At 43.5% G+C, this 26,978-nt stretch overlaps 1 protein-coding gene across 1 annotated transcript in view; it reads right to left on the minus strand.

Annotated features, from left to right (window-relative positions):
• PRKCG (protein kinase C gamma) overlaps positions 1-26,978 on the minus strand; it is a 218,579-nt gene that overhangs the window by 153,336 nt on the left and 38,265 nt on the right. The window contains exon 3 of the mRNA XM_075605355.1: positions 3,482-3,564. Within this exon, the coding sequence (XP_075461470.1) occupies positions 3,482-3,564 (83 nt within the window). The remainder of the gene's footprint in view (positions 1-3,481; positions 3,565-26,978) is intronic.

Genomic DNA, 26,978 nt, shown 5'->3' on the forward strand with positions numbered 1-26,978 from the left:
CCTTCATGCACGCCCCCACGTCTCCCTCGCTCGTGCCCCCACCTCTCCCTCCCTCACATCTCTGCCTCCATTGCGCCCCCAACTCTCTCCCTCCCTCAGCCCCCACCTCTCCCATCCTCATACCCCCACCTCTCCCACCCTCATACCCCCACCCTCATACCCCCACCTCACCCACCCACCTTCTGCAGAGACCTGCGCTCTATTAACCTACCAGCTTTTGATTCCACTTTACGCTCCTCCCTCTCCTCTCTCAGCTCTGTTCCAGACCCTGACAACCTGGTCAGAAACTACAACTCTGCCCTATCCTCCTCTCTTGATTTACATGCCCCGCTTTCTCTCTGCCGTTCTTGCCCTTTGAACCCAAGACCCCGGCTAAATTCCCACACACGCATGCTGCGTTCCTGCACTCGTTCCTCTGAACGCCTCTGGAGGAAATCTCACACTCTCGCTGACTTCCTTCACTACAAATGTATGCTATCCTGTTTCAACTCTGCCCTCTCTCAGGCTAAACAAACGTTCTTTTCTTCACTAATCAACACGCACAAGTCTAATCCATGCCAACTCTTCTCTGTCTTTGACTCCCTACTCAGAGCACACTCTGCTTCCTGTTCTTCTTCCTCCATCTCACCTCAGAACTTTGCCGACTATTTCAAGGAAAAGGTGGAATCCATATGTCAGGCCATGCCCTCTGTATCTCCCCCCCCCCCCCCCCCCATCCTATACCTCTTCCTAACTCTCCTCCTACATTCCTTGACTCTTTATCCGCTGTCACAAAGGAGGATTGTTGTTACTGATCTCCTCTTCTCCCTTTACCACATGCCCTCTTGACCCTATTCCCTCCCATCTCCTAATACCTCTTGCTCCTACTAGAATCCCTACGCTCACACAGATTTTAAACTCCTCCCTCTAATCTGGTACTTTTCCCTCTTCCTTCAAACATGCAACATTTATACCATTACTCAAAAACAGCAAACTTGACCCTACATGTCTTTCTAACTATCGACCTGTCTCCCTCCTGCCTTTTGCCTCTAAACTTCTTGAATGTCTTGTATTCTCTCACTTGCTCCATTTTCTCAACACATATTCTCTCCTAGACCCTCTACAATCTGGCTTCAGCACTGCTCACTCCACTGAAACCGCCCTCACTAAAATAACTAATGACCCCCATGCTGCCAAAGACAGAGGTCATTACACTCATATTATTTGACCTCTCTGCAGCGTTTGATACTGTGGACCACCCTCTTCTCCTTCACATTCTCCATACTCTTGGCATTTGTAACAAAGCTCTATCCTGGAGCTCTATCTTACCTCTCCCATCGTACTTTCAGTGTCTCTTTTGCAAACACCTCCTCCTCTATCGATCTCTCTGTGGGGGTACCCCAGGGCTCTGTCTTGGGACCTCTCATCTTTTCTCTGCACACTAATAGTACACTAATAGTACATTCTCTGCACACTAATCACATCTCTTGGGTTCAAATATCCCCTCTATGCTGATGACACGCAAATTTACTTGCCATGATACTCCACATGTTGCTTAGACACATACACACAAACCTTGTGAGGAGGCCTCTGGTGCCACGCTGATCTGGAAGTTGGGCCCGACTTCTGGGCAGGCCGAGGTTCCGGCACATGTGGGTGTGGCTTAGACTGAAGAACGGGCCACAAGCAAGGAAGAGAGGCCTGCTACAGTGGGAGAGCTAGCAGCCAAACAGAGGCCCAGAAGCCGGACGCGACCTCTAGCCATGTCCAACTTTCAGCACCGGCCAGCCAGGCCCCTCGCAGATGCCAGGCCCGGGACATTTTACCCGGCTTTCTCCCCTGTCATCCCTGCCAACAGGTCAGGTTTTAAGGATATCCCTGCTTCAACACAGGTTGCTCAATCAGTGGCTCAGACATCTGTGCTGAAGCAGGTATATATTCTGAAGACCTGACCTGTTGGTGGCCCTTGGGATTGGAATTGGCCTCCCCTGTTCCAGTATTATAAATATGATGCATTGCAACTGTTGTAACTTGACAAACGTCCGTGCCATTTCATCCATTTCCTTTAATTTATTTATTTTTAAATATAGAAAATGGCCAAGTGTTATATTCTTTCATAGAAAGTAACAAACAAGACCAGAACCAAACTGCCAGATCCTCTGGTGATTAGCCCCTTTAGTGCCAAAGGAATTACAATGCCTTGTTGGGGCACTCAAGGGGTTAATCCAGGTATAGGATTTAAGAAACATAGTTACAGTGAGTTAAAAATGTATACGCGACGAGTTAATAGCAGTAGGTGGGTATTATTCACCACCCCCCCCCACACCCGCATTTTTATTTATTTTCAATTACATCAAAAATTAAAATTCTATTAGATGAACCAGTGCTAGCAAGAGTATACCAATTATAAATAATAAATTAAATATATAATGTGCATTGTGCAATATCAGTGCAAACACAATATCATGCACATATCATTTAGTACAACAAGTGAATATTAGTGGCACATAAACATTCACATTTCAAGAAAGATCCAGTAAAATCCTATTGCTATCCCTGTAGCTTAAAGTTCAGTACTTCACCATCTAAGCACTTTTGAAAAGTTCAAAATAGATCTCCAGCAAAAGTGCTTATAGCACATAGGAAAGAAAAAGGAGGAAAATATAGTTAAAAATGTTTGTGCAAAAAAATAGAATTGATTAAAAATAAAAAAATAAATCGCACTCACAAACCAGTGTCTTTGTGTATTGCTCTGAAAAGTTAGTAGATGGGATTCAGGATGAGATCGATTGCTAAGATCTTTGCTCCTCCACTACTCCGTCTCTGTTGCAATAACCCTACGCGTTTCTCTGATGCTTCTGACTACCCCTGAGGAAGCCTCAGCAGAATGCATACGGTTGCTGGGACAAAGACAGGGACGGAGTAGTGGAGGAGAAAATACGTCACGGCGATCCGGAGAGCTGAAACACCGCGCCACGAAATCTGTAGATATCACATGATGCGGAAGTAACCGAGTGGTTCAACTGGTGTCAGCGGGATGAGGACTATCATACTACAAACTCCTGTCTTACGTGCATTATTTTATTGTGTTTAAAATTTGAATGGAGTTAGCCTACCTACTATTACTATTTTATTAAATCAGTACAGTAATATACTATGTCTGATTTTCTCTTTTCTAATTTTTTGATCCTTTGGGAGGAGTGAACATCCATGCAGATCCGATCCCATCCTGAATCTCATCTATTAACTTTCCAGAGCAATACACAAATACACTGGTTTGTGAGTGTGATTTTTTTTTTTTATTCTATTTTTGCACTATATTTATCTCCTTTTTCTTTCCTATGCGCTCTAGGTACTTTTGTTTGGACATCACAACTGAAAACTAAAATCTCTTCTATGCTATATACAGATATAATTCCTAAACTCATTTGTAGGCATCTAGTTACAGGCTGCTATTGTTTCCCTATCTTTATATTCTCTTCTATAATTACATCATACTTACATCTGCCTGTGGGCCTTTACCAGCACCGGGACATTCAAAGGTGACAAATTCGTGGCATCGTTTGTGCACCACAAAGCTACAAACTAAGAAAGAAAGATAAGAGAAAATGATTACATTCAATTACCCAAGTTTGACCCTTAGAAAAGTCAAAGATATGACATTTTCTTTTACATGTAAATTATTTTTGTGACTACAGTGTTTCTAATCTGGAGAAAAGTATTCGGCTGCTTAGTAAAACTTGGAATGCTCAATGTAAGACTTTTAATAGAACAGATCAGTGAGCAATAACATCAATCTTTTGGGTCCTCCAAAAATACACTGAGTGCTACATTTTAGCATACCGTAAACTCCCATTCATGTAAAAGGATATTTTCAGATAGGACTGAGTGAACATCGCCTAATACGGTATATCTGTTTAAAACTGCGCATTAAAAAAAGTTTTGGAAGAAAAAACCTGTTTTGCAAAAGATAGATCCCCCCAGTATCCTGTAAGAGAAGCGTATGTATTTGTAGCAATTTGCAGAGTACATTAAGTATTTCAGCATTAGGTGATACCTTTTTTATTTGGACTAACAATTGATATTATAAGACAAGGCTTCAAAAGTTCTCTCTCTTCCTCAGGTCTGCAGTTTGCAGAATCTTGAAAGCTTCTTCGTTAGATTGGAAGAATCCTATGGCAATGTGAATTTTTTAAAGGCATTTCCAAGGTTAAATTGCACATAAAAAGAAAATTGGTTTGCCAAACATATTTGTCAAAAATGTTTTCGAATTTCTAAATTTTTGCAAAACGTTGTTGGCTTTTATAAAAATTCAACCATTTTAGAAAACCAAATGTTTAAATAAAAACCTTAATCTGATGGTTTACCTTTTTTGTTATTTGGCATTGAATTTCAATTAGATTTGAAAATTTGTTCCAAAGTACGACATGGAGTTCAATTCAAATGTTCAATTCTTGAACAGCTCAACTAGGAATCAGAACCAAATGTCAAATCTGCCAGGTTCCATTTGGGAACCCGCAAACATGGCCATCTTTAGCTTCCTGTCATAGCATATGCCTTTTACCTTAAGTAAAAACACATTTAAGATAATGTACGATAATACAAGAGAATATCACCAGAACCACAACAATTACTTTGGTCCCCTTATTGATATCATTCATGGGAATGGTCCCACTCAGAGGAATGTGGGGGAAAACAGTAGAATACATCTGTTGCAGACTGACTGGGTGTTGGATCTCCAATTGATCTTTGTAGCAGAAAAAAGGTTAAATAATGGACATCTCTCCTATAATTTCCATTAGGTCTACTCCACATACCCAAGCCTCTCCCCCCCCCCCTGCAGTTTTACCCAACCCTCATTAATTGGCACATCAAGCTAATAACCCATCTCTGCGGGGGATGATGCTAAGTGTATGATGCCAATGTCTGACTGTTTGTACCAGCTAGTACGCTACAAGGGGATGTTTGATTCCTCTGCCAAGTGCTTTGATCTGCAAATACTTAAATGCCAGTGCTCTGATACGCACGTTTTTATGAGGAAGACACATCATGAATCATACACAAGCCAGTGAGCGTCTAACTGCAACCACTGTCACTGTGAAGAGATACAAAGTCAGAATTCCCAGTTATGACACTGGTGTGGGAACTATGGATGAGAGAATTGTGCAAATTGTTCAACACAGTAAATACAAGATTAACCTCACAGGGTTTTCTTCACAGAGTGGACAGGAGGAACACATACTCAGTCTGTCCTGTATATACTACTTGTGTTAAAGGAATAGGCAGAAAGGGATGCATCAAACCATAGTTTGGTAAGGCGTTAGGCCAGGTCCCCGCTGGCTACTGCAGCGCCCACTGTGGCGGACGCTATAAGGACAAGAGCCACCTCACAATGGGGCCGGGCCCGCTGCGAGGGGGGGCCGCCATGCTGCATCGACAGTTTCTCCTGCTCTCAAGAAAAGTGAGATTAAGACTCGCAGCCGAGCGCTAGGCCACGCCCCCCAGCGGTTCAGCCAATGAGGGCGAACCTGCCGGGTGACATCATGCCCGTGCCCCCGTCACGCCCCCCTGTCTCTCCATTGTTAATGAGCTTTAAAGCATCCTTTGATTTCTATAGCAGGTTTTAGCCCACTCTCCAGCAGTGCAAGATCTATGCAACACTTTCCTGTTTGTAATAATTTGTTGCCAATATTCCCAGCAGTTTGAGCTGCAAACTGTAACAATAGATATTACCTTGCTAATATAAGAATAATGTAGTTGCTGAGTTACAGTGACTGAATCAGCCATTATGTTAGTAACACCATAAGGATTTTTACAGATGTGTAACAGGAGCACCAAATGATTGCCAGCTTAAATAAGAATGTAGAATTATACATTGCCACATGCTTTACATATACAAATAAGAAAAGAAACAAAAAAGGGAGAATGTCGTATTGCTGCTTTAATGAATAATAGGGTAGGTGTGCTTCTGTGTACACTATTCTTGCAACTTAATGATCAGGCTCCACTATAGCTGGATCAAGGCCACAAACAGATTTCCCGGGACCCAGAACTAGAGTTATGTACGGGTCCTGTCCTCCCTCCCGGTGCCCCCGACCCCCTCATTTCACACCTCATGAGCCCCCTCTATTTCCCACCCTCTTCCCATGTATTTCTCTCCCCTCTGTCTCACTCCCTCTTCCTCACTCTCCTGCCCCGCATGTATATCTCTCCCCTGTGTCTCATTCTTAGGCCATGCTCAGGGTGCCGGCGTCGTGACAAGCGCGCACGTCAGGGACTCTTCCATGGTAGTCTACGGAGGGTACCGTGGTAGTTGCGGCACCTGGTGGCACTGTAGCGCATCGATGCGGCTGCCGCTTGGGGATACAAGGGATTTTGAGATTAGAGGCTGCAGCCGCATGACGTCAGCGTCACGTCAGCTGGTTCAGCCAATGAGGTCAAACCAGGTCTGTGACGCGTTCGCAATGCCCCCCGCCACGCCCCCGATCGCCTCCCTAATCTCCTGAAGCTCAGCAGTTGGGATGTTCACACATCGCACTGGAGACGGTCGCACGCACACTCCATCGCGATGCTGGCACCCTGAGGGCGCCCTTTCTCCCTCTTTTCCTCACTCAATCCCTCCCCCCACTCCTCTCACTCGCCCCCACCTTCCATCATTTTCCCAACTCTCACTCAATCCCCCCCAATACACAGTAAAAAGCCCCCCAATACACAGTAAAAAGCCCCCCACTCGCCTGCCCGCCACTCATGGCGCTGCGTGCCGAAAACTGGGCCAAGCTCACTTCCGGCTTGCTGAGAGGCCCATCGCTTAATGACGTCAGACGGCCCGGCGTGGGACAGAGAAAGAGGCCTGCAGGTGGGCAGAGGCGGGGCCCGCCGGCAACTGCTTTGTCTGGCCTCCGGGTAGGGTTGCCAGGTGTCTGGTATTTAACTGGACTGTCCAGTATTTGGATACTCTGTCCAGTAAAAAATGAGAGGTACTGTAATACTGGACAAGTATGTGTCTGGTTTTTCCTCCCTGGACATAGTGACCTGACGCACCTTTCACCATTGAGTCCAGTATTTTTGGAGAAGCCACCTGGAAACCCTACCTCCGGGCCTCCCTGCCGCCACCGGGCCCGGGACACCAGTACCGGCTGTCCCCCCCCTCTCGGTGGCCCTGACTGGGATTAACATCAGATAATTTTGGAAGCATAAAGGTGACTAAGTACTAAAACTGTTTTGGGGAAAAGAAAGTGTGTTTTGAATTGAAGTAGGGGGTCTCCGGAGCTGAACCCCATTAATTTCAGCTCAAGGGACACCCTGCTTCCAGAGATACTTACATCCGTAGCTGGTGCCGGTAGCCACTCTGCTTGGCTATCTGGGCTTTAAAGTTTAAAGCTCCTGCATCACATGGGCCAACAGGAAGCCAAGAAAAAAAGAAAAAAAAGAAAACACAAGAGCGCACCAAAATAAGAGAAATGAAGTGTATTACAAACAATAAACAATAGTAACCACTTACATGAATGAAAACTTTAATAATCCCCGGTCTCGATCGTAACTTCTTTGGTAGGGCATCAAATAGGGTATGCAGGGGCAGTATCAATCCTCAGAGGCCAGTCCCGTGCGCTCGGGCTGTCTCTGCAGCGCTGTAGCGCCATCAGACCTCCACGAGTGTCAGCGTGGTGGATTGCGTAGCACGCATGCGCAGGAAATGAAGCCCCCTGTAGCTGTCCTTGAGATGCCTGTCCGTTTCAGTTTTGCGATCGTGATCGGAATAAAAACCACTTGTGTGTATTCTGGCTATGAGTAGAATAAAAGCCAGCAACACCATTCGCATGTAAATAGGCATTCCTGGAGTGGGGTTTGGTAAAAATATCAGTTTGTATAATCATGTCTGGATCACCATGGAGTGTCACGTCAAGAAAATTAATTGAATGTGTATCTATATGAAACGTAACCTTAAGATTAATGTCATTAGTATTAAGATTGTGAATAAAGGTGTATAGACTATCCAACTCACCGTGCCAAATAAAAATCAAATCATCGATATACCTTTTATAGAAAATAATATTAGAATGAAAGATATTAGTGCTACCAAAAATGTGGACAGATTCCCATAAACCCATAAATAAATTGGCATATGAAGGAGCAATAGAAGTCCCCATAGCCGTGCCCCGTTTTTGAAGATAAAATTGTGAATCGAATAGAAAGTAATTATGAGTGAGTAAAAACAAAATTGAGTCAGTGATAAATGAAATCTGTGCAATAGAAAGTGAAGAAGATTCAAGATAGTGATAAATGGCCCTTAGGCCGTGCTGGTGTTCAATGATGGTATATAAAGACGTGACATCCATGGTGACCCATCTGTATCCATCTCTCCAGGTAATGTCCTTAAGTGCAGTTAAAAGTGCTGTAGTGTCCTGAATGTAGGAAGGTAAGGTCTGTACAATAGGTTGAAGGAACCTGTCAACGTACCGGGAGACACCATCTCTCAAAGATCCAATACTGGAGAGATGGGTCGCCCAGGGGGATTCTCCAGAGATTTATGGATCTTCGGGAGATGATGAAACACCGGCACGACAGGGTGCTCACAATTCAAAAACTGTCTTTCCTTAACACCCAGAACATAAAGTACATCACCCAATTCAAACAGATTTTGTAACTCTCTGATATAGATCATAGTAGGGTTTGTCTTCAATCTTAGATAGAAATTATTATCACTTAATAGTCTTAAGGCCTCTTCCTTGCATTTAAGGGACGATTGGACCACAATGGCGCCTCCCTTATCCGCCTTTTTATGACGATTGTATTATCCTTTCTTAAGATATCTAGGTCAACCCTCTCTTGTTTGGTATGGTTATCATATATAGGTGACGAGAAAGAAAAACCTTCGGCCAAGATCCTAAGGTCTCTGTCAACCAACCTCTCAAAGGTGGATACACAGGGACCCTTGGAACTATTAGGAATAAATTATGACTTTTTCCTAAGACCAGAGTCTATATGACCAAAAAATGGGGAGTCTGGTGTGGCCTCAATACATCCCTCTTCATGGAGAGATTCCATCTCAAGATTGAAGACATTTTCCCTAAATGAACATACATTAGGATTTATCAATTCATTAACAATATCATTTACACCAGTATTAACAATCAAGTCAACATCAGTATTGTCTTTTTTTTAATACAATTTTTTAAGTGCTAGTTTCCTAGTGTATTTTTGGAGATCGATGATTGTTGAAAATAGGTCAAAGTCCTCCTGAGGGGCGAAATTAAGTCCTTTATTTAAGAGTAAAATCTGTTGTGGTGTCAGGTTTGTGTTTGAGATGTTGATCACATTACTTTTGGTAGTGTCTAGTGAGGTAATCGAACGAGCACTGCTGTTAGTAGAAAAGTGATGGACTCAATCAGAAAAGTGCACAGTGCTGGAGAAAGATAAGATGTGTTCAAAAAATGTTGAATGGCCTCAATGCCTTGTCTGTGATCCATAATGGAATATAGAGATCTGACGTCCATCGTAACCCATATGCAATTTCTGTTCCATTTAATTTGTTTGAGATCCTCTATGAGATCTCTGGAGTCTTTAATAAATGAAGGTAATCCCAAGACTATGAGCTGCAAAAATGAATCAACGTAACGTGATAGGCCATCTCCCAAAGATCCAATGCCTGACACAATCGGCCTACCAGGTGGACGTGTCAGGGTCTTATGGATCTTTGGGAGATGGTAAAAAATAGGTATTACTGGGTGTGATGGATATAGGAAACCCAACTCCTTTGGATTCAAAACATAGAGTATCTCACCTAGCTCCAATAGAGATTTTAATTCTTTAAGAAACATTTGGGTTGGGTCTGACTTAAGTTTTTTATAGGAAGATGTGTCCCCTAATTGTCTCAATGATTCCTTATTGTAGTCTTCTGAAGACTGGACTACAATCGCTCCCCCCTTATCCGCTGCTTTAATAACCAGCGATTTGTCTTTTTGGAGCTTAGTTAACTCGTGTCTTTCAGCCCCCGTGAGATTATCAATTCTGGGGTTGCCAATCATAAAACCATCGGCCAGTATTTTTAAATCCCTTTCAACCAATTTTTCAAAGGTTGAAATGAATGGGCCTTTAGAGCTGGCGACTCACCCCTACTTACCACCACTTATTCATCAGCTGCTAAGCAGCAGAGACTGAGGGGAGGAGCCATGTACCGGCGCACAGGAGGAGGGGCTATATATAGCGAGGTCCGGTTGCCCTAGATCACTCTTCAATAAAGTCCCATAAGGACGAAACGCGTCAGAGGATCCTCCTCATGTGGTTTTAACTTTGGCATGTATGCCGGAATAAAGTTATTTTTATAGCACCTTGCCTCCCGCCTATTCTAACAGCAGTGCTCGTTCGATTACCTCACTGTTCACTGTCTTACCATTGGGACTGAGGCACGCAACGGAGCAGGGGCCATCCAGCTAATTCCAGCGAGAGAAGCGCAGCGGAGCGCAGATTGAAAGTGTGAGTACATACTGCTACATTTTTGAGGCTACGGGAGGTTATTATTAGCCCACCCACAGAGGGACCGCCGGGTGGAGTTATATACTCACTGGATAGGTTAGATGACTTTCTCCCCTCATTGAATGGACTGTGGTTGCTTTATCATTTCTCTCTTCATGGATTTGAGTTGCTGGTGTCATTGCTAAGGAGGATGGTAACCCTGCTCTAAATGACATTGCCTACATATGGTAGCACTGGAGGTATACGGAGCACCCAATTAAGGGAGTTTCCCTTATCCACTTTGGTAGTGTCTAGAAGTATTTCTTTCTCTTGCTGTCGGAGCCAGTGAGTTTCCCTGTTCTTCTTCCCCCTTCTGCACCTCTTCCATTTTTTGCCTGTGTATAAGCTGTATTTGTGGGGGGTCTAAGCGGGTCTTCACGTGTGCTCGTCATATAGCTTTTATTGAAAAAGCCACGTTCAGAATCTTTATTATCTTGTTGTTTGGAGAAAGACACTGACGGTCTATCAGCTGTATCTGAAGAGTCAGTATCAAAACTAGACCTACGGTCTGAATGTGGTGATTTCAAAATAGATTTTGTATTAGACCTCTGATCAACATTATTCTCATCATGTGCCCATTTGTGAGGTGTGGAGTGAGAGGGGTTTCTAGATCTGTTAAAGTCCCGTGTAGGAATCGGTCTTTCCCAGAAATAAACCTGATTTTTTCATAATCAATTCTATCTCTTGAGAATTTTTCTTGTTTTTTCTGAATAACCCCTTTTCCATTTTTTCAATGTTCTGAAGCAAAATCTTATCATTGTGTGGGAATTGTTGCATGGAGCTGAATTTACTGAGTTCAGTTTTCAGAGTGTTAATTTCAACTGCTAAGGTCGCCTTATCACTAATTTTTGTACGTATTATAAGTTCCATAAGCTGCATTGGACTCTCATCCAAAATCTTTCTCCAATGAAGTTCAAGCTCTTTACTGGTAAACCCAAAGGAAGACATCTTTTTCATGCGTAAACCCCTAGGGATACGTTTCACTTTAAGGTAATTTTCTAACGTTGTTATATCCCAAAAGAGCCTTATATCTTGAGTGAGTAACCTTCCCAACCTAACAAAATGATCTATAAGATCCGAGGGGCTATCACATGTGATGTTCTTAATCACTTCATCAAAAACACGTAAAGCTTTTCTAACTCTCTCCGTGTTGTTCCCACAGTCCTGAACAAATGTGGTTGCTTGTTCGACCACTACTTCATGCTCTTCATCCATTATAAAAAATTATTATGACTAGAGCAAAACAGATATAGAAAAATGGATAATCGTTTAGTAAAAAATATTTTTTGTATATAAAAAAACCAGTCACCGTCAGCCTTAACACGATATGTAGACTCTTAGACAATATATTAAATCCAACATAGGTAAATACCAATCTTCTTTGAGTCTTTAGGACTATGTGCAGCCTGAACAACTCGTGTAGGTATATACTGGGTAACCTAGGGGTTATATGTTTTGTTCTGGAGATTAGCCGCGATTTGATTTTTCAAGCAGGACACAGCTAACCACATTGACTGTTCGAGCGCCTGAGTGGTTAACCCCTAGGTTACCCAGTATATACCCACATCCTTAAAGAGCAAGAGCGCGGACTGGACACTTTTTTCAATAGGAAGCCAAACTGGCCTATTGGCCCGCAGGGTGAAGGAGTTTTGAAAAGCAGCTATTACATCAGCGGTGCACAAACTTTTCAGTCTCCGCCCCCCTGTCTGCTCTCCCCCTCAGCTCACGCCCCCCCCCTAATTACCTTGTCTTTGGCGTCGAATGGCCCTGTGCGGTCATGTGACTCCGCAGCGTCATTTGACGCCGCGTTACCGTGCTGACACATCGCCAAAGACAAGGGAAGGGAAGTTGCAGAGGCCTCACGCGATCCCCCAGCATTTAATTTAAATGCCTTGGGGAAGAACACGGGGGCCTCTGCAACCTCCAGTTTGTGCACCCCTGCATTACATGATCTACATTGCTACCTGCACCCTCTACGGAGGTAAGTATCTCCAGAAGCAGGGGGTCCCGGAGCTGAAATGAATGGGGTTTAGCTCGGGAGAACCCCCTGCTTCAATCCTGTAATAATGGGAAAGAAACACCAGCTGGATTGCCGCTTGAAATAATCTGTAAAATAAAAATGTGAGCATCACTTTTTAAGTAGAATACAGTTTCTTGCAGGTGCCAGCTGAGCATCAAAGCAAAGCTTACACAGTCACCGTTTTTGGCTGCCATGGGATTCCCTCCTTTCCTCCCCTCCCTCTCTCTACTCACTGTTCTTCAGGAGAGAGACAAATAGTGGGGTTGTGCGGGGAGAGAACTACAGAGCATATTTAGATCCTGTGTCGCTATGGAAACCTGTGGCAGATTCCAAAAGTGGTATTAGAAGACTGTCACCTTTGTACAAACTGGAAATCAGCAGAGAGAAAACTGCTATATAAAGGGATTGAGGAGGTGGCAAGCAGCAAATTGTGTACAGAGAGGGGGATGGGTGCGAAATAATACACAGAACACATGCAAAATAACCAACAGTCAGCTTATCTTGTAGGAAATATCTTTATATTTAAGTGTCTAGTAAATTGAGTCCTTCCACCTGTTTTCAAAAAAATTGTAACACGTAAATACAGCATGTTGTGGAGCGCATAAACCTGTTTAATGAATTATTGTCTAAATAATTTACAGTCTCTAGTAGCTGAAGTGCAAGGTAATAATGTGACTTGTATGTATGTATGTATGTATGTATGTCTTTATTTATATAGAGCCATTAATGTACATAGCGCTTCACAGCAATAATACACGTGACAATCAAATAAATAACAAATAATATAAATAACACATAAAGGGGAGAAGTGCTTCAGACAAAAGTACCATTTAGGAAAAGGAGTCTCTGCTCTGAACAGCTTGCAATCTAATAGGTTGGTAGGAAGAATGTACAGACAGTAGGAGGGTGTTCTGGTAAGTGAGTCTGCAGGGGGCCAAGGTTTATGTATGAGGTGTTAATTATCAGCCATGGAGCTATTCATATGCTTCCTTAAGCAGGCGTGTTTGAGGTGGGTCTTAAATGGAGAGGATGCTAGTCGGATATTGAGGGGACGGGCATTCCAAATTTGTGGAGCAGTCATTGAGGGGTTTAAGGCGGGAGAGAGCTTTAGATATAAAAGGGGTAGAGAGAAGACATCCTTGAGCGGAACGCAAGAGTCGGGATGGTGTATAGTAAGAAATTAGGGCTAGATGTAAGGAGGAGCAGAAGCATGTAAAGCTTTAACAGTGAGGAAGAGAATTGAGTATGTGATACGGGATTTGATAGAAAGCCAGGAGAGGGATTTCAGCAGGGAAGACTCTGAGACAGATTTCGGAAATAGTACAGTGATTCTGGCAGGAGCATTTAGGATAGATGGTAAGGGGGACAGGCGAGAGGCAGGAAGGCCAGACAGCAGGAGGTTACAGTAGTTAAGACGGGAGAGAATGAGAGTCTGCGTCAGAGTTTTTGCAGTCGAGCAACAGAGGAAAGGGCATATCTTTGTAATATTGCGGAGGAAAAAACAACAGGTTTTAGCTATCTTTTGAATGCGAGAGAGGAGTCGTGTGACCCCTAGGCAGTGTACTTGGGCTACTGGGTGAATGATAGTACTTCCAACCGTATTGTTGAAGGAGGTAGTAGGGCCAGGTTTAGAAGGAAGTATGAGGAGCTCTGTTTTTGCCATGTTAAGTTTAAGTCGGCGGAGGGCCATCCGGGATGATATAGCCGAGAGACATTCAGAAACTTTAGTCTGTACAGCAGGTATAAGGTCAGGGGTAGAAAAATAAATTTGTTTGTCATCAGCATAGAGGTGATATTTGAACCCAAGAGATGTGATTAGGTCACCTAGAAAGAGTGTGTACAGAGAAAAGAGAAGGGGTCCTAGGACAGAGTCCTGAGGTACCCCCACAGAGAGATCGATAGAGGTGGAGGAGGTGTTGGCAAAAGAGACACTGAAAGTACAATGGGAGAGGTAAGAGGAGATCCAGGATAGAGCTTTGTTTGTTTGTTTGTTTGTTTGTTTGTTTGAGTATGGAGAATGTGAAGGAGAAGAGGTTGGAGAATGTGAAGGAGAAGAGGTTGGTCCACAGTATCAAATGCTGCAGAGAGGTCGAGTAATATGAGCAGGGTGTAATGACCTCTGTCTTTGGTAGCATGGAGGTCATTTGTTATTTTAGTGAGGGCTGTTTCAGTGGAGTGAGCAATGTGGAAGCCAGATTGTAGAGGGTCCAGGAGAGAATAGGTGTTGAGAAAATGGAGCAAGCGAGAGAATACAATATGTTCAAGGAGTTTAGAGGCTAAAGGCAGGAGGGAGGCAGGCCGATAGTTAGAAAGACAGATAGGGTCAATCTTGCTGTTTTTGAGCAATGGTATAACTGTTCCATGTTTGAAGGAAGAGGGAAAGGTACCAGAGTAGAGGGAAGAGTGAAAAATGTGTGTGAGCGTAGGGATTATAGTAGGAGCAAGAGATTTTAGGAGATGGGACGGAATGGGGTCAAGAGGGTAGGAGAAGGAGAAGAGGAGATCAGCAACCACACATCCTCCTCTGTGACAGCTGAAAAAGAGTCAAAGCAGACAGGAGGAGAGTTATTAAGAGGTGTAGGATGGGAGTGGGATACATAACTAACGGGGTCTGTATCTCGGGAAGCAGGGGTCCCCGGACCTCAAATCAATGTGGTTCTGGTTCTCCGCAGACCCCCTACTCATCTACACTAGTATTCAAATTTAAATTAAAACAGTTTCATTACCTCATCATGCCCATATTATATGGGTATGATATACCACTGTGCCGATCAATAGATACAGGGTGGGTATAGTGGGGCCGGGGTGGGTTGTTAGGCCTCCCGGGTGGGTAGCGGGGGACAGGGGTTAACCCCTTATTTACTATAGCGGTTATTAACCGCTAAAGTGATTAAGGGATTAGGGGCCATTAGATTGTATTTTTTCTTGTATTCTTGCTGGCATCGGAGGACATGGACCTGGAGTACGCTGACGAGGACGCCCTTCATGATGGTGGGATAAGTTGAATGTTTTATTTACTTTATTAATGCTGGCTGGCTAATGTTTTATGTTATAATGGGCAAATGCACTATTATCCATTTGTGGATAATAGTCATTTTGCCCATTACTGTACTGTATGTGTTTGGGGGGGGGGATGTTGGGGGTAGAAGAGGTGGGTAGTAGGGTTGTTGTGTTTTAAAATATTTTTGTGGGTAGCGAGGATGGGTGAAGTTGGCATTTGGCCCTTGGTGGGTGTTTATACCTACCGGGTGGGTAGCGAGAGGTTTTAACCCCTTCATTACCTTAGCGCTATTAACCGCTAAGGTAATGAAGGGGTTAACTCCACCCGCAACCCCCCGCAAGGCCTAAACACCCACCAAGGGTGACCACCTTCATTGACCCCCGCTACCCACAATAAAGATGGCACTGGTAGTTAAGTCCTTCGTTGCCTTAGCGGTTAGCTGCTAAGATAACAAAGTTGCCTGTAAATGCATTTTTATTGGATGTGATTGATGCCGGGGGTCTTCGGTGCTGATGTTAATGTGTATCAGCTCCGGAGAGCACCGGCATCAATCCAATGCAAGAACAAAACATTTTTTATTCTAAGTCCTCTCTGCAGGTTCTCCCCAGCCTCACGCCAACTTTTCTTGGCGTGAGGATTTTGGGAGAAACTCGCCATTCTAGAGCTGCTATAGGCCTCGATAAGCTAATTTTGTCTACTAGAATTACTGGAAGTTTCAGAACCTGCCGATAAGTGGCTTATCGCCGCTCACCCGGCGACCTTTTTTTGATGGCTGAAAAATTGGGCGATTCATGCCTTTATCGCCCACTTATCGAGGCTTACTGAATAGCACTAGGCATTTTGGTTGATAAGTGCTTGATAAGTGGCTTATCGCTGCTTTTAGAATAGGCCCCTTAATGTGTTAAAAAGTTTGCCTGGAAATTTGGATTTGATCGCCTATTTCAAAAGCCATTTCTGTCACTCCTCAACTTCAAGTAGATGCATATTCAAATTTGCCTTTTCCTGTCACATTTTCCTATTAACCTGTTATGTCTTCCACCCTTTCCTCTACCCTGCCAACTACTGCTCTCTTGCTCTCTTCCCCTACATCCACCTCTCGTTGAAAATTTGTGAGTCGCACTGATTTTTAGCATGCTTGGTCACATGGACTTCAATGGAGTCTCACTTATTAAAATTAGTTGTTTTTCATTAAAATGCTATTTTTGCTCTAAATGTAAGGGATTTTTAGTCTGTGAAGGTTGATCTCGCATTGCCCATGCATAGTGAAACGGTGTCTGGACAGTCATACCCTATTTACAATGTAACTTCTATTTTAAAATACGTACTGTTGTCTGTTTCTTGTAGTGAATGAATAGTCACTGATATCGGTCCATTTTGTTTGTAGGAGGGATTGCACATTGAAATCAATCCAACTGTACATGTGTCCATGCACATACCCGTGTGTACAGACCAATGCAGGCCAGTTTTAGGAGAACTTAGATTCTACTACATGTAATCTTTGCTCAGTGATTCATGAAAGTAACTATTGTTAGGTTCTTCAGGTGATTTATGTCCATCTCCATGGTGACAGGCTGCATTGATGTTGACAAGCTTTGATTAATATTATCACTATTCAGGCAGTGAGTCTTCCCTGCGATTTATTTCTCAACATGAATCTCATCTCAAATGCTATAAAAAACACTTCCTTATGTCTATTTATGGAGGTAATTGGGATGATGGTGATAGGCTATGTTTTATGCAAGGTATAGTTTCCAGGACTTAACTACAAGCTCTCTGATACTGTGCTTCAGCTTACAGACATAACACGAAGATGTTGTACATAGGTTTCTCCACATAGATTCACGTTTATATTTAATGCATCACATTATAAAAAGAATCCACTTTTCTTTCAGATTTGCATAGCTACATTGTATTAAGTTTAAAAAACAGAGCATGTAGATAACCATCATATAAAGATTTATCCATTTAGTACCACATAAAAAAAAGCCATGTATTTTTGTGCATTGTAGGGTCATATGGAATCAAATGTACATTATACAAATGCACAATCAGTAATGCATTCTTTGCAGATTTTTTATTCCAATTCTTTTCATTATATTAAAATGCCATGATTTCTTTTTTGTATGCTACTCATATTTGTGAGCTGCCAAACATCAGGTTAGGTGTCTGTCATGGAGACTCTCTCAGCATATCAAATGCTCTGCTGCAGCAGACAAGAACCTCTCTCCCTCTCTGCCCCACTGCCCTTACATTTTTATTTGTCTGTGCATAACTCCTTCAGTTCATGATTGACAGATCAAGCCAAGGGATGAGACAAACAATGTGTAGAGATACTAGTATCAATGCACCGGCATCCTGCTTCACTAGTTCTCCATTGAAAATGTTTTTATCTCAGAATGCATGTTTTCAGGTCTGTCAGGCTATCTCCTTGCTGACTGGATACCGACTAATCCAAATTTCCATAAAAGATTGTGAGAGAAATAAATCTGGGGAAGGTCCAAAAATTGTATAAATCTGGAAACGTATCTACATTGTTGGCGGACACGTGGGCAAATCCACAGAGCTCCAGCATTGACTTAACGAGACGTTAACTTAAGTTAAACGTCTTGTTAAGTGCTAACAGGGATCTTCAAAGCACACTACCACTGCGCTAAGGCCTGTCTTACTGCTAAAGCCGCGCGTATGTCACCCGTCGCCGCTAGCGAAAGTTGTATTTCGCTTTGCGGCAGCGTCGCGGGCGACCAGGCCATTGATTGGTTCAGGGGCTGTCACATGAGGCAACAGCCCCTGAAAAATAAAATATTGCCGGCTTCAAAAAGTCGCGTCGCCCCGTCGCTTTGTCGCCGTCTCGCTTACTATAAGCGCACGCGGCGGCGACAATGCATTTGTTTTCGGGCGACGTCGCGTCGCCGGCACTATAAGCGCGGCCTAAGACACAAAACATTTGGAGAAACTCCCCACAACAATGCACCAAGACAAAAAGGGAAGTTAAAAAATTGGGTCTCTTTGTTTGTCTGTATATATGCCATTAAACTTTGTGTGTTTGAAACACCGGCAGTCCAGCTCTGATTTTGCTGCAGTGCAACCACCAAAACAACTACCTTTTACTGCTAAGACACTCTGACGTTAACTTTAATGGTCGTTAGTCTTAATGATATGCACAAAAAGGTGTGAAACCCCTCACAGCATATCGCAGAAGGCCGTTACAGTTAAGGCGAGATTTAACGCTGGGTTATTTTAGTTCATGGCTATACCTGGCAGAAAGTGAATACCTTAGACTAGCCTCAACAATTTAGCCAATTTAGCCAAGACGTACTGTATGTATAAACCACTTGGAAGCCATATTAGCCATGTAGGCCGCTTGAGCTTGATTACAGATTCTGCGCTGTGAAACTGTTAGAGACCCAATAACATAGCGGTGGTCAAAAGAAATGACAATAACTGAAGGCAAATACAACAGAAACAAAAAAATGCAAAAAGGATAAGGATTACAATTTATGCTCACACATGGATACGTTCATCATTGTTGTTTCCCGTACAACAGGAATTCCCATTATTAAAGGACTTACATGTCACAACAGCATTTTTCTCTTGTTAACATGACAGAAATGAACCGTGTTTTTTTAAGAACACATATCAGAATATGCCCAGCAGCGCATTTTGTAGTCCCTTTAGAGTTTTATTCAAAGGAATCAACGTAGAAGAAAAAAAACTAACGCTGTTTACATGAGTTAGAAAAACACCCCATCCATCCAGAACTACAGAGAGAAGCAATATATTTCTTAGCACTTCCAGAATCCCGTGCTGGTCTCCATGACGACAGATTCCCCAAATATACTCAGCTTTTTCTGTATTGCTGGAAGGAGCCAGGCATGGGGGAGGTGGATGAATGAATTAAAATCCATGACCACTTTGCAACATGAAATTCATATGGCCCTCTTGCTGTTTCTGTCTATTGTGGCAATGTTCATCTATTACCATTTCACCAAGCGGCTTCTGTGAGGTGCATAAATCAAGAATGAGCTTCATAAATGTGAAAATAATTTGGCTGATGGTTTCCGAGTTTTCCGCTCAAACTTTAGAATAAAAAGCTTTTATTTAACATAAATAAAAAAAGCAAATGGCAAACATGCATGTGTGTTTTTTTTAGTAAATAAGTAATTCACTGAAGTTAATGTATTCATACATTTTTCATAATTACAATATGCTTTGGTTGGGCTATTTCTAGGACACATTACTACATGCTGAATAGAAGTAAAGCTAGCTTTATCTATAGAATTGTATATAGTGCATAGCATATAATAGAAAGAGTTTGTATAAGGGCATATCTACAGTACACAGAACAGAACTCACAAATTTTCCTAAGTATTTATTTATTCAAGCTACAGTTAGAGACGTAAACAGTACATTGCTACTGTACATCCTGATTTCTCTATTTAGCTTGCACAGAGAAACAACAAGACTGACCACGTCTCCTAGAATCACCAGGAGACTCTTCAAAAGACAGGTAGTCTATGGGTAAGGTGGCAAATCTAGACAGAGGATGAGACACGCACTCAATATCAAGGGTAATAGAGGTGGGGTACTTAGCTGCCGGTGCGCTGGTCCTGGGGAGCTCCTGTAGTCCCAAATGTTCCAGTACAAAGAAGAAGCAGGCACACGGTCTTAATCAAAAGGAGGTTTAATATGCCATAAAGACCAACGTTTCGGCAGTCTAATACTGCCTTTCTCAAGGTGAAGGCTAGACTAGAAAACAGTCAAAATATATATCAACCCCCTGATACTCACCCCTCCCTGTTCAGTCGCATAACCACGACGCTGACGCCCACGTGATTACGTCAGAGCGATCGCGTGGCGCCCCGTGGTGACGTCAGACGTCAGACGTCTAGGTCTGAATCCCTGGCAGTACAGCATAGAGCTGCCTTGGAGGACTACAGCCACAGCCACACCTCTCCCCAGAATGATCACACCCCCACGATGACGCCAGCGCTGCAAAGCGCGATGACGTCAGCTGTCAGGGGGGGAAGGGGGGCGTGCACAAAACAAGACAGTACTCACGGGGCTGGACTAAGATGTTAATCCGTCGCCATGGGATCATTGCCTGGGCAGGGAGGAGTGAGACACTACAAATCACCCTGAAAGTGCAAACAAACCACAAACCAATCATTAATAAAGCATATGTGCAGAAACTAATACAGCAATATACTTGTATACATTAAAAACATGTGACTGTATACTGCTGATGACATAAGTATAAATGTGCTCAAAAAATTGAGCATTTTCCAGAGTCCAGTGAACATCTAAATGTTACCTCAGATGGAAGCTAGCGATGGAGAAAATCATGATTTTTAACACAAAAAATAAAAAATATAGAAGCAGGACATGCTCAGGGGACAAGATTCTAACATTATATGAGTTAAACTCAAATTAGGCTTCTAGTGTGGAAATTATTTATTTATTTATAAAATGTTTTATCAGGAAGTAATACATTGGCAGTTCCCTATCGTTTTCAAGTATGTCCTGGACATAGTTATGATGACAAATAATACATGGTTACAAATACATAGTTACATACTGTAAGTGAACAGGGTATACATTATATACAAGACATTGCATGCACAGTTAGAGCTAATATATATTATAGGCCTATGTAACAGTTACAGACCAGATTAAATTGTAAGACAGCTTTAGAGCTCCTCCAGGGTGGCGCTGAGCGGGCAGGCACGCTCACGCTCGCCACGATGAGTCACGTTGCGACAGTGCGTGTGGCCTGCATGGGCGCCCGCCTGCACGTGCCCGTGAGCTATCCTTGGCGCGCAGTTTCATGTTGATGGCTAGAAGGCTGGAATATATTGTTGATAACCTTCCAGAAGTTAGCCAGGTTTGATGTATTCTGGTGAAGATTGTCAGAGTAATATTGTGCTTTTGCATGTCTTGTTTGCCTTGTGCAGATATTCCGCAGGCATCTGTAGTGATTAAGATCCTTGGTAGTGCCAGATATTTTGTAGTTTGTGTAACCATGCTGTAAAATGGATTACAGTCATCTCTCCTGCTGACAGTAAGGCCTGGTAAGTTATGGGCATGCCAGCAGTAATTATGGAGGTTTGCCCTCACACCCTGGTGAGGTGCCCTATGTATGGATGGGAGTGGCCACATACTCTGAATCCATAATTAGTGATGTCAGAGTTGTGCCAGCCCCCAGAGGATACATAAGGCACAGCACTGCCCAAAAGTTAGGTTATGTAAGAGGTTGTTGCTGAGTTGGTAATAGATGATGAAGCGAGGAGCAAGTCTGAGTACAGACTTGGGAGGAGACAGCTCATGAGACTGTGACCAGGGATCTGGCACAGGGAATATCTCCCTAAGGGGAGATAGGGAATCCACCAATTTGGGAAAGGACACCTTTCAAAGGGAAGTGCGGTGAACAAGAGCGGCTGAGTACAACCGCTGTGAGGGGCAGCTGGCCCGCCGCAAGTCAATAAAGATGATCTTGTTAAATCATACCCTCGTGTGTAAGTGTGGAGTGATTACACAGAGGAGTGCACCACAGACGAGTTCCTCACCAGGACCATCCACAAGCGGACGCTGGGATCCTGATGAGGTGGAGGCGCTGCACTGGATATAGGTAGGACTCAAGCACACTACCTCAGCTGCCTGTCTGGGTTGGCAATCCCCACACAACATCATGCGGGAGACTCAGGAGTCCTGTTGCCAACAGGTGCACCACCAGACACTACACTGTAATGGGGACTGGTTAGACCACAGGGGCCAATGTGAGATTGGGTGGGTCAGGCCAGGCCAGAAAATCCGTTACACTTGTAATGGAATTCCTGTGACAAAAGGGGCAATAGCGCATAGAGATGCATCTCACCGTATTCATTCTCACATGTCCAAAAATGTGTGCAAATGCCATTTAGAGATGAAATTTGGTTCTGGCTGTGCAATTCTGTGATGTGCAATTGAAACGAACTCTGTAAATTCACATGTTATTAAATAGGGTGCAAGATTGCATTTCACATGGAAATTCACCGCTAGAAATCTTGCCTCACATTTATAACAATGCACGTCTCCGATAAGAAGCAGATAGGGTTGCCAGGTGTCCGGTATTGAACCGGACAGGCCGGTATTTGGTTCCCCTGACCGGTAAAATATGAGAGATAATACCGGACATGGGATAGAGCAGGGCTGCTGCTGCTAGGGGACTGGGCAGCTTCTGATTGGTTGCTGCTGTGTAATTCAGCCAATCAGGAGGTGGCAGGAGCCTGGGGGGTGGGGCCAAAGAGCAGAGGAAAAGCATGCAGCAGAAAGGTGAGGCTGTGTCTGTGTGTCTCAGTGTCCTGCCTGTGTGTGTCTCAGTGTGTCTCAGTCCTGTCTGTGTGTGTGTCTCAGTGTGTGTGTCTGTCTATCTGTGTCCTGTGTATATGTGTGTGTCTGTCTATGTGTGTGTGTGTGTATGTGTGTGTCTCTCTATCTGTGTCCTGTCTGTATGTGTGTGTGTGCGTGTGTGTGTATCTCAGTGTGTGTCTTTCTGTCTGTGTTCTGTGTCCTGCCTGTATATGTGTGTACCTGAGTGAGTGAATGTCTCAGTGTGTGCGTGTGTGTGTGTGTGAATGTCTCCGTGTGTGAGTGTGTATATGTCTCAGTGTGTGTATGTCTCAGTGTGTGTGTGTATGGCTCAGTGTGTGTGTGTATGTGTGTGTGTCTCAGTGTGTGTGTGTATATGTCTCAGTGTGTGAGTGAGTGAATGTCTCAGTGTGTGTTGTGTGTGTGTGTGTATGTCTCTGTGTGTGTATGTCTCAATGTGTGAGTGTATGTATCTCTCAGTGTGTGTGTGTGTGTGTGTGTGTGTGTGTGTGTGTGTGTGTGTGTGTGTGTGTGTGTGTGTGTGTGTGTGTGTGTGTGTGTGTGTGTGTGTGTGTGTGTGTGTACTGGCAACTTTGTTTAATTGCTCACTCACCCTTACTTTTCTTTTACTATACTAACAGTCTTCCCATTTTCAAGATCTATTAAAAATAACCACTATTGTAAATTCTTAGAAAGGCTCCATAACTCAGCTCTCATCACAACAGCATTGCAATCTCTGCAGCACTCTCTTACAGATCATCCCCAAGAAGGCAGAGCAGGTTACTTATTCAATGGCATGATTTAATATGCAATTTAAAGCTGGATTTTGAAGTCTAAATTTGAAAGCTACTGTACTGATAATGACAAGGGGGGGGGGTGAGAGGATGAAGGGATGGCGGGTAATAGAGGATGAAGGGAGGGGTGAGAGGACAAGGGGGGTGAGAAAACAAAGGGGGGTGAGAGGACAAGGGGGGAGAGAGAGAGAGGATGAGGAGGGGTGCAACAATCTTGGAATTTGTGGGAGGAACAGTAAGATCAGTATTGCTCGCCATGTTCAGTGTGACTGCAGGTCAGTTATTTATAAATGATCTGACCATTACATCATTTGTTCTAAATTTCACTCCAAGCATGCACCAATTTGCACTATTTCATATTCTATTTCCTAAAACAATCCTCGGAAGGGAGCTCCCTCCCAAGACTCCTCCCCAGATTTTTTACGAAATAGAATATAAATTGGTGCAAATTGGTGAATACTCGGAGTGAAATTTAGAAAAAATGACATAACAGTCAGGTCATTTATAAATAACATTCATCCCCACCAACGATTCTTGCGTGCGTCGCACCTTTCACCATTGTGTTCAGTATTTTTGGACAAGCCACCTGGCAACCCTAGAAGCAGACCCGCAGAGCTAATATATGGGGTATATGATCACCGACCAGAGCCAGTGGACGATTCCCATTAGAGTAGTCGTTGTCAGGATCCAGGCAAAGGTCAAGGCAGGTGGCAGAGATGCAAGGTCAGGATAACAGGCTGGGGTCAAGGCAGGCAGCAGAGGTGCAAGGTCAAGGTCACAGGCTGGGGGCAACAAGTGGGAATCCACAGGAACATAAGGAACAGAATACCAAACTTGGGCAGGGGCTGGGTGTAACTGATAATTAAAGCCCTGGAACAAGTGCAGCCAAAATGACCAGGTCCAGGAAGAGGTTTGAAGCCTGCAAGACTTTTTGTTCCGGTACTAAGAGGACTCCAGGAGAAAAGCTAGCTACAGCAGCACCCTCCACCTAGTGAGATTAGATGTTCTCCATTGTCCCTTTGTGCTGGTAAAGTATTGATGTGCTTTTATGTACAGTGTGTTTTTACTGTTTGATCCGACTACAGTAAATAAACTGGATTTGTTAAACCTCTGGGTTCTGTCTGGCAATTCAAAGATCCTCAGTATTCTGACCAACCCTGATCGTTACACCCCAACAATAATTAATCTCTACAAATCATGGTGAGAACCATCAAATATCTCCAAAGTACACTAATGTCATAATGCAAAAAAAAATGTAAAAAAATTGAATATTTTTGCATAATATTTTAATAAATATATTGTTTTTGTACAGCTCTTCATCCATTGAATAGCTTAACATTTGTAGAGGTATATAAAAAGATAGGGAGATTACTATAATGGAATGTGAATGCAAATGAGACGGCCCGACACAATTTGCATAGATGATTTTCAGTCAACAATTTTTGTTGTGTTGAAATGCATTCCGTTTTCAGGCGGTTTTGGATAACAAAAATTGCAGTTTAATGAATTGGGTACGCTATTCCAGCTTTTAGTACTAAGTGCTTCAGCTGTTGACTTTGTAGGGGTACTGGTTACAAGCCAAACACTGTAAGGTAGGGTGGGCAAAACAAAAAATGTGACAAAATCCCTCCACCACACTAGGTACAGCAAAGACGAGGAACCCATCAAGCCATTTGCATATGTCTGGACAGATTCCATAATTCATTCACTTTGTTGCCATGTCATACATAAATAAACTTCATGCAAGGATTCTGGTTATTTAATAGCTTTCTGTGATTCTATGCTTCCTTATTCCAGGCTTTCCCGAACACTATGTGCAATGCAGCAGATCTATGCTGAAAGAGAAAATCAATGGATAGGAAGATAAGAGAGATGGATCAAATATACTCATTGAGGGATGCAATATTTATGCATCTGTGTATATGTTTTGAACATTATTTTATTAAATAGGGTAAAGTTACTGATCTTTGCATTTAAAAACTTTTGACATTTTAGATTGACCTCTTCCTGTGGTTTTAGATGTATAAATGCGCAACGGGAGAGGTTATTATATTTAATTTATAAAACACCAAACTGTGCAGTAAATTAGATTTTTACACCTAGCAAGTGTAGCCATGCCATGTCTGGCTACTATTCTGCCCTATCCTGACATGTCAGTCCTGGTAACAGCAGGCAGAGTTAGGACCAATCATGGGTTTTCCCCACTCAGGCAGTACCCTTGAGTGACAGGGGAGGAGGTGGGATCATGTCTGCGTTCTACCCAATCCTGGGTTCAGACCTGGTACCCTCCCCCTATTGTACTCAAGGGGGCTGCATCTCTAAATTGTTAGTTGGTCTCTACCGTGAGAGAGAAGACCGGGCTCCTGTGCACTGGCAGGCCCAGGTTATCTTCCCTTCGGGGGGGGGGAGGGAGGGATTAGTGTTTACCTATTCCCCTGGTCCTGCTAAGGGATCAGGGAAGAGCTAGGACTGCTGCGGGGACCATCTGAAGTTTGAAAGACCAGAGCTGTGACTGCATTGGGCAGAATTGCATAGAGACTGTGCTGAGCAGAAGAATAAACCAGTTCCTGTTATATATACCTCCTGTCTGGTGTGTAATCTTTCCGGGTCGAGAGAAGTCTGTTCTACTGTGGGAGATTACCTTCATACGTCTTGAGCCTACAGCAGATGTAGGCTCTGAGTACCATGAAGTATATTTCGATTATGTACCCCAGAAGTCTACACTGCAGTCCCCACAAACATCGGAGGACACCTCAGCCCCTTGTGAGCCAACAGGTAGCATGCACCATACACCTGGTAACAGGGGAATCTCCCATAGTTACGCAATGTCATAAAAATGTATACATGTACTGAGTAAATATGTTATCATTACTTTCTCAGCTGCCATAATAGCTTCAGGGTTTCAGAGAACAGGATCAGAAGTAGCATAGACAATAGAACTCTCAGTTGTGAACATTCTAATTGTCAAGCAGGAGAGAAAATAAATCCAATTGAAACTTCATCAAGCTCAGAGGCAAAACAAAGTACAGTCTCGGCGCATAAAAAAAATAGGTTGTGAAGGGTCCACTGTGGAAATCATGTAAAAAATTAATATACATACAAAGTCAGTTTCACTAATTTTAACTTAATATTAACCCTACCCAGCAGCAGCGGAGTTAAAACCGTTTAAGGGTAGGATTGCAAGCTTAAGGTGCGGCCAGGCAGGGAACTGGCGCTCGTGCACTGCGCCCTGCTTGGACGGGCGATTCATGGCTGGCCAGGCGCGCGCTCGCCTGGGGGCACGGCCACGACGTCACGGAGCTGGTTCGCCCTCATTGGGCGAACCGCT

The sequence above is a fragment of the Ascaphus truei genome, chromosome 6 (genome assembly GCF_040206685.1).
Source record: "Ascaphus truei isolate aAscTru1 chromosome 6, aAscTru1.hap1, whole genome shotgun sequence".
NCBI classification, from domain to species: domain Eukaryota; kingdom Metazoa; phylum Chordata; class Amphibia; order Anura; family Ascaphidae; genus Ascaphus; species Ascaphus truei.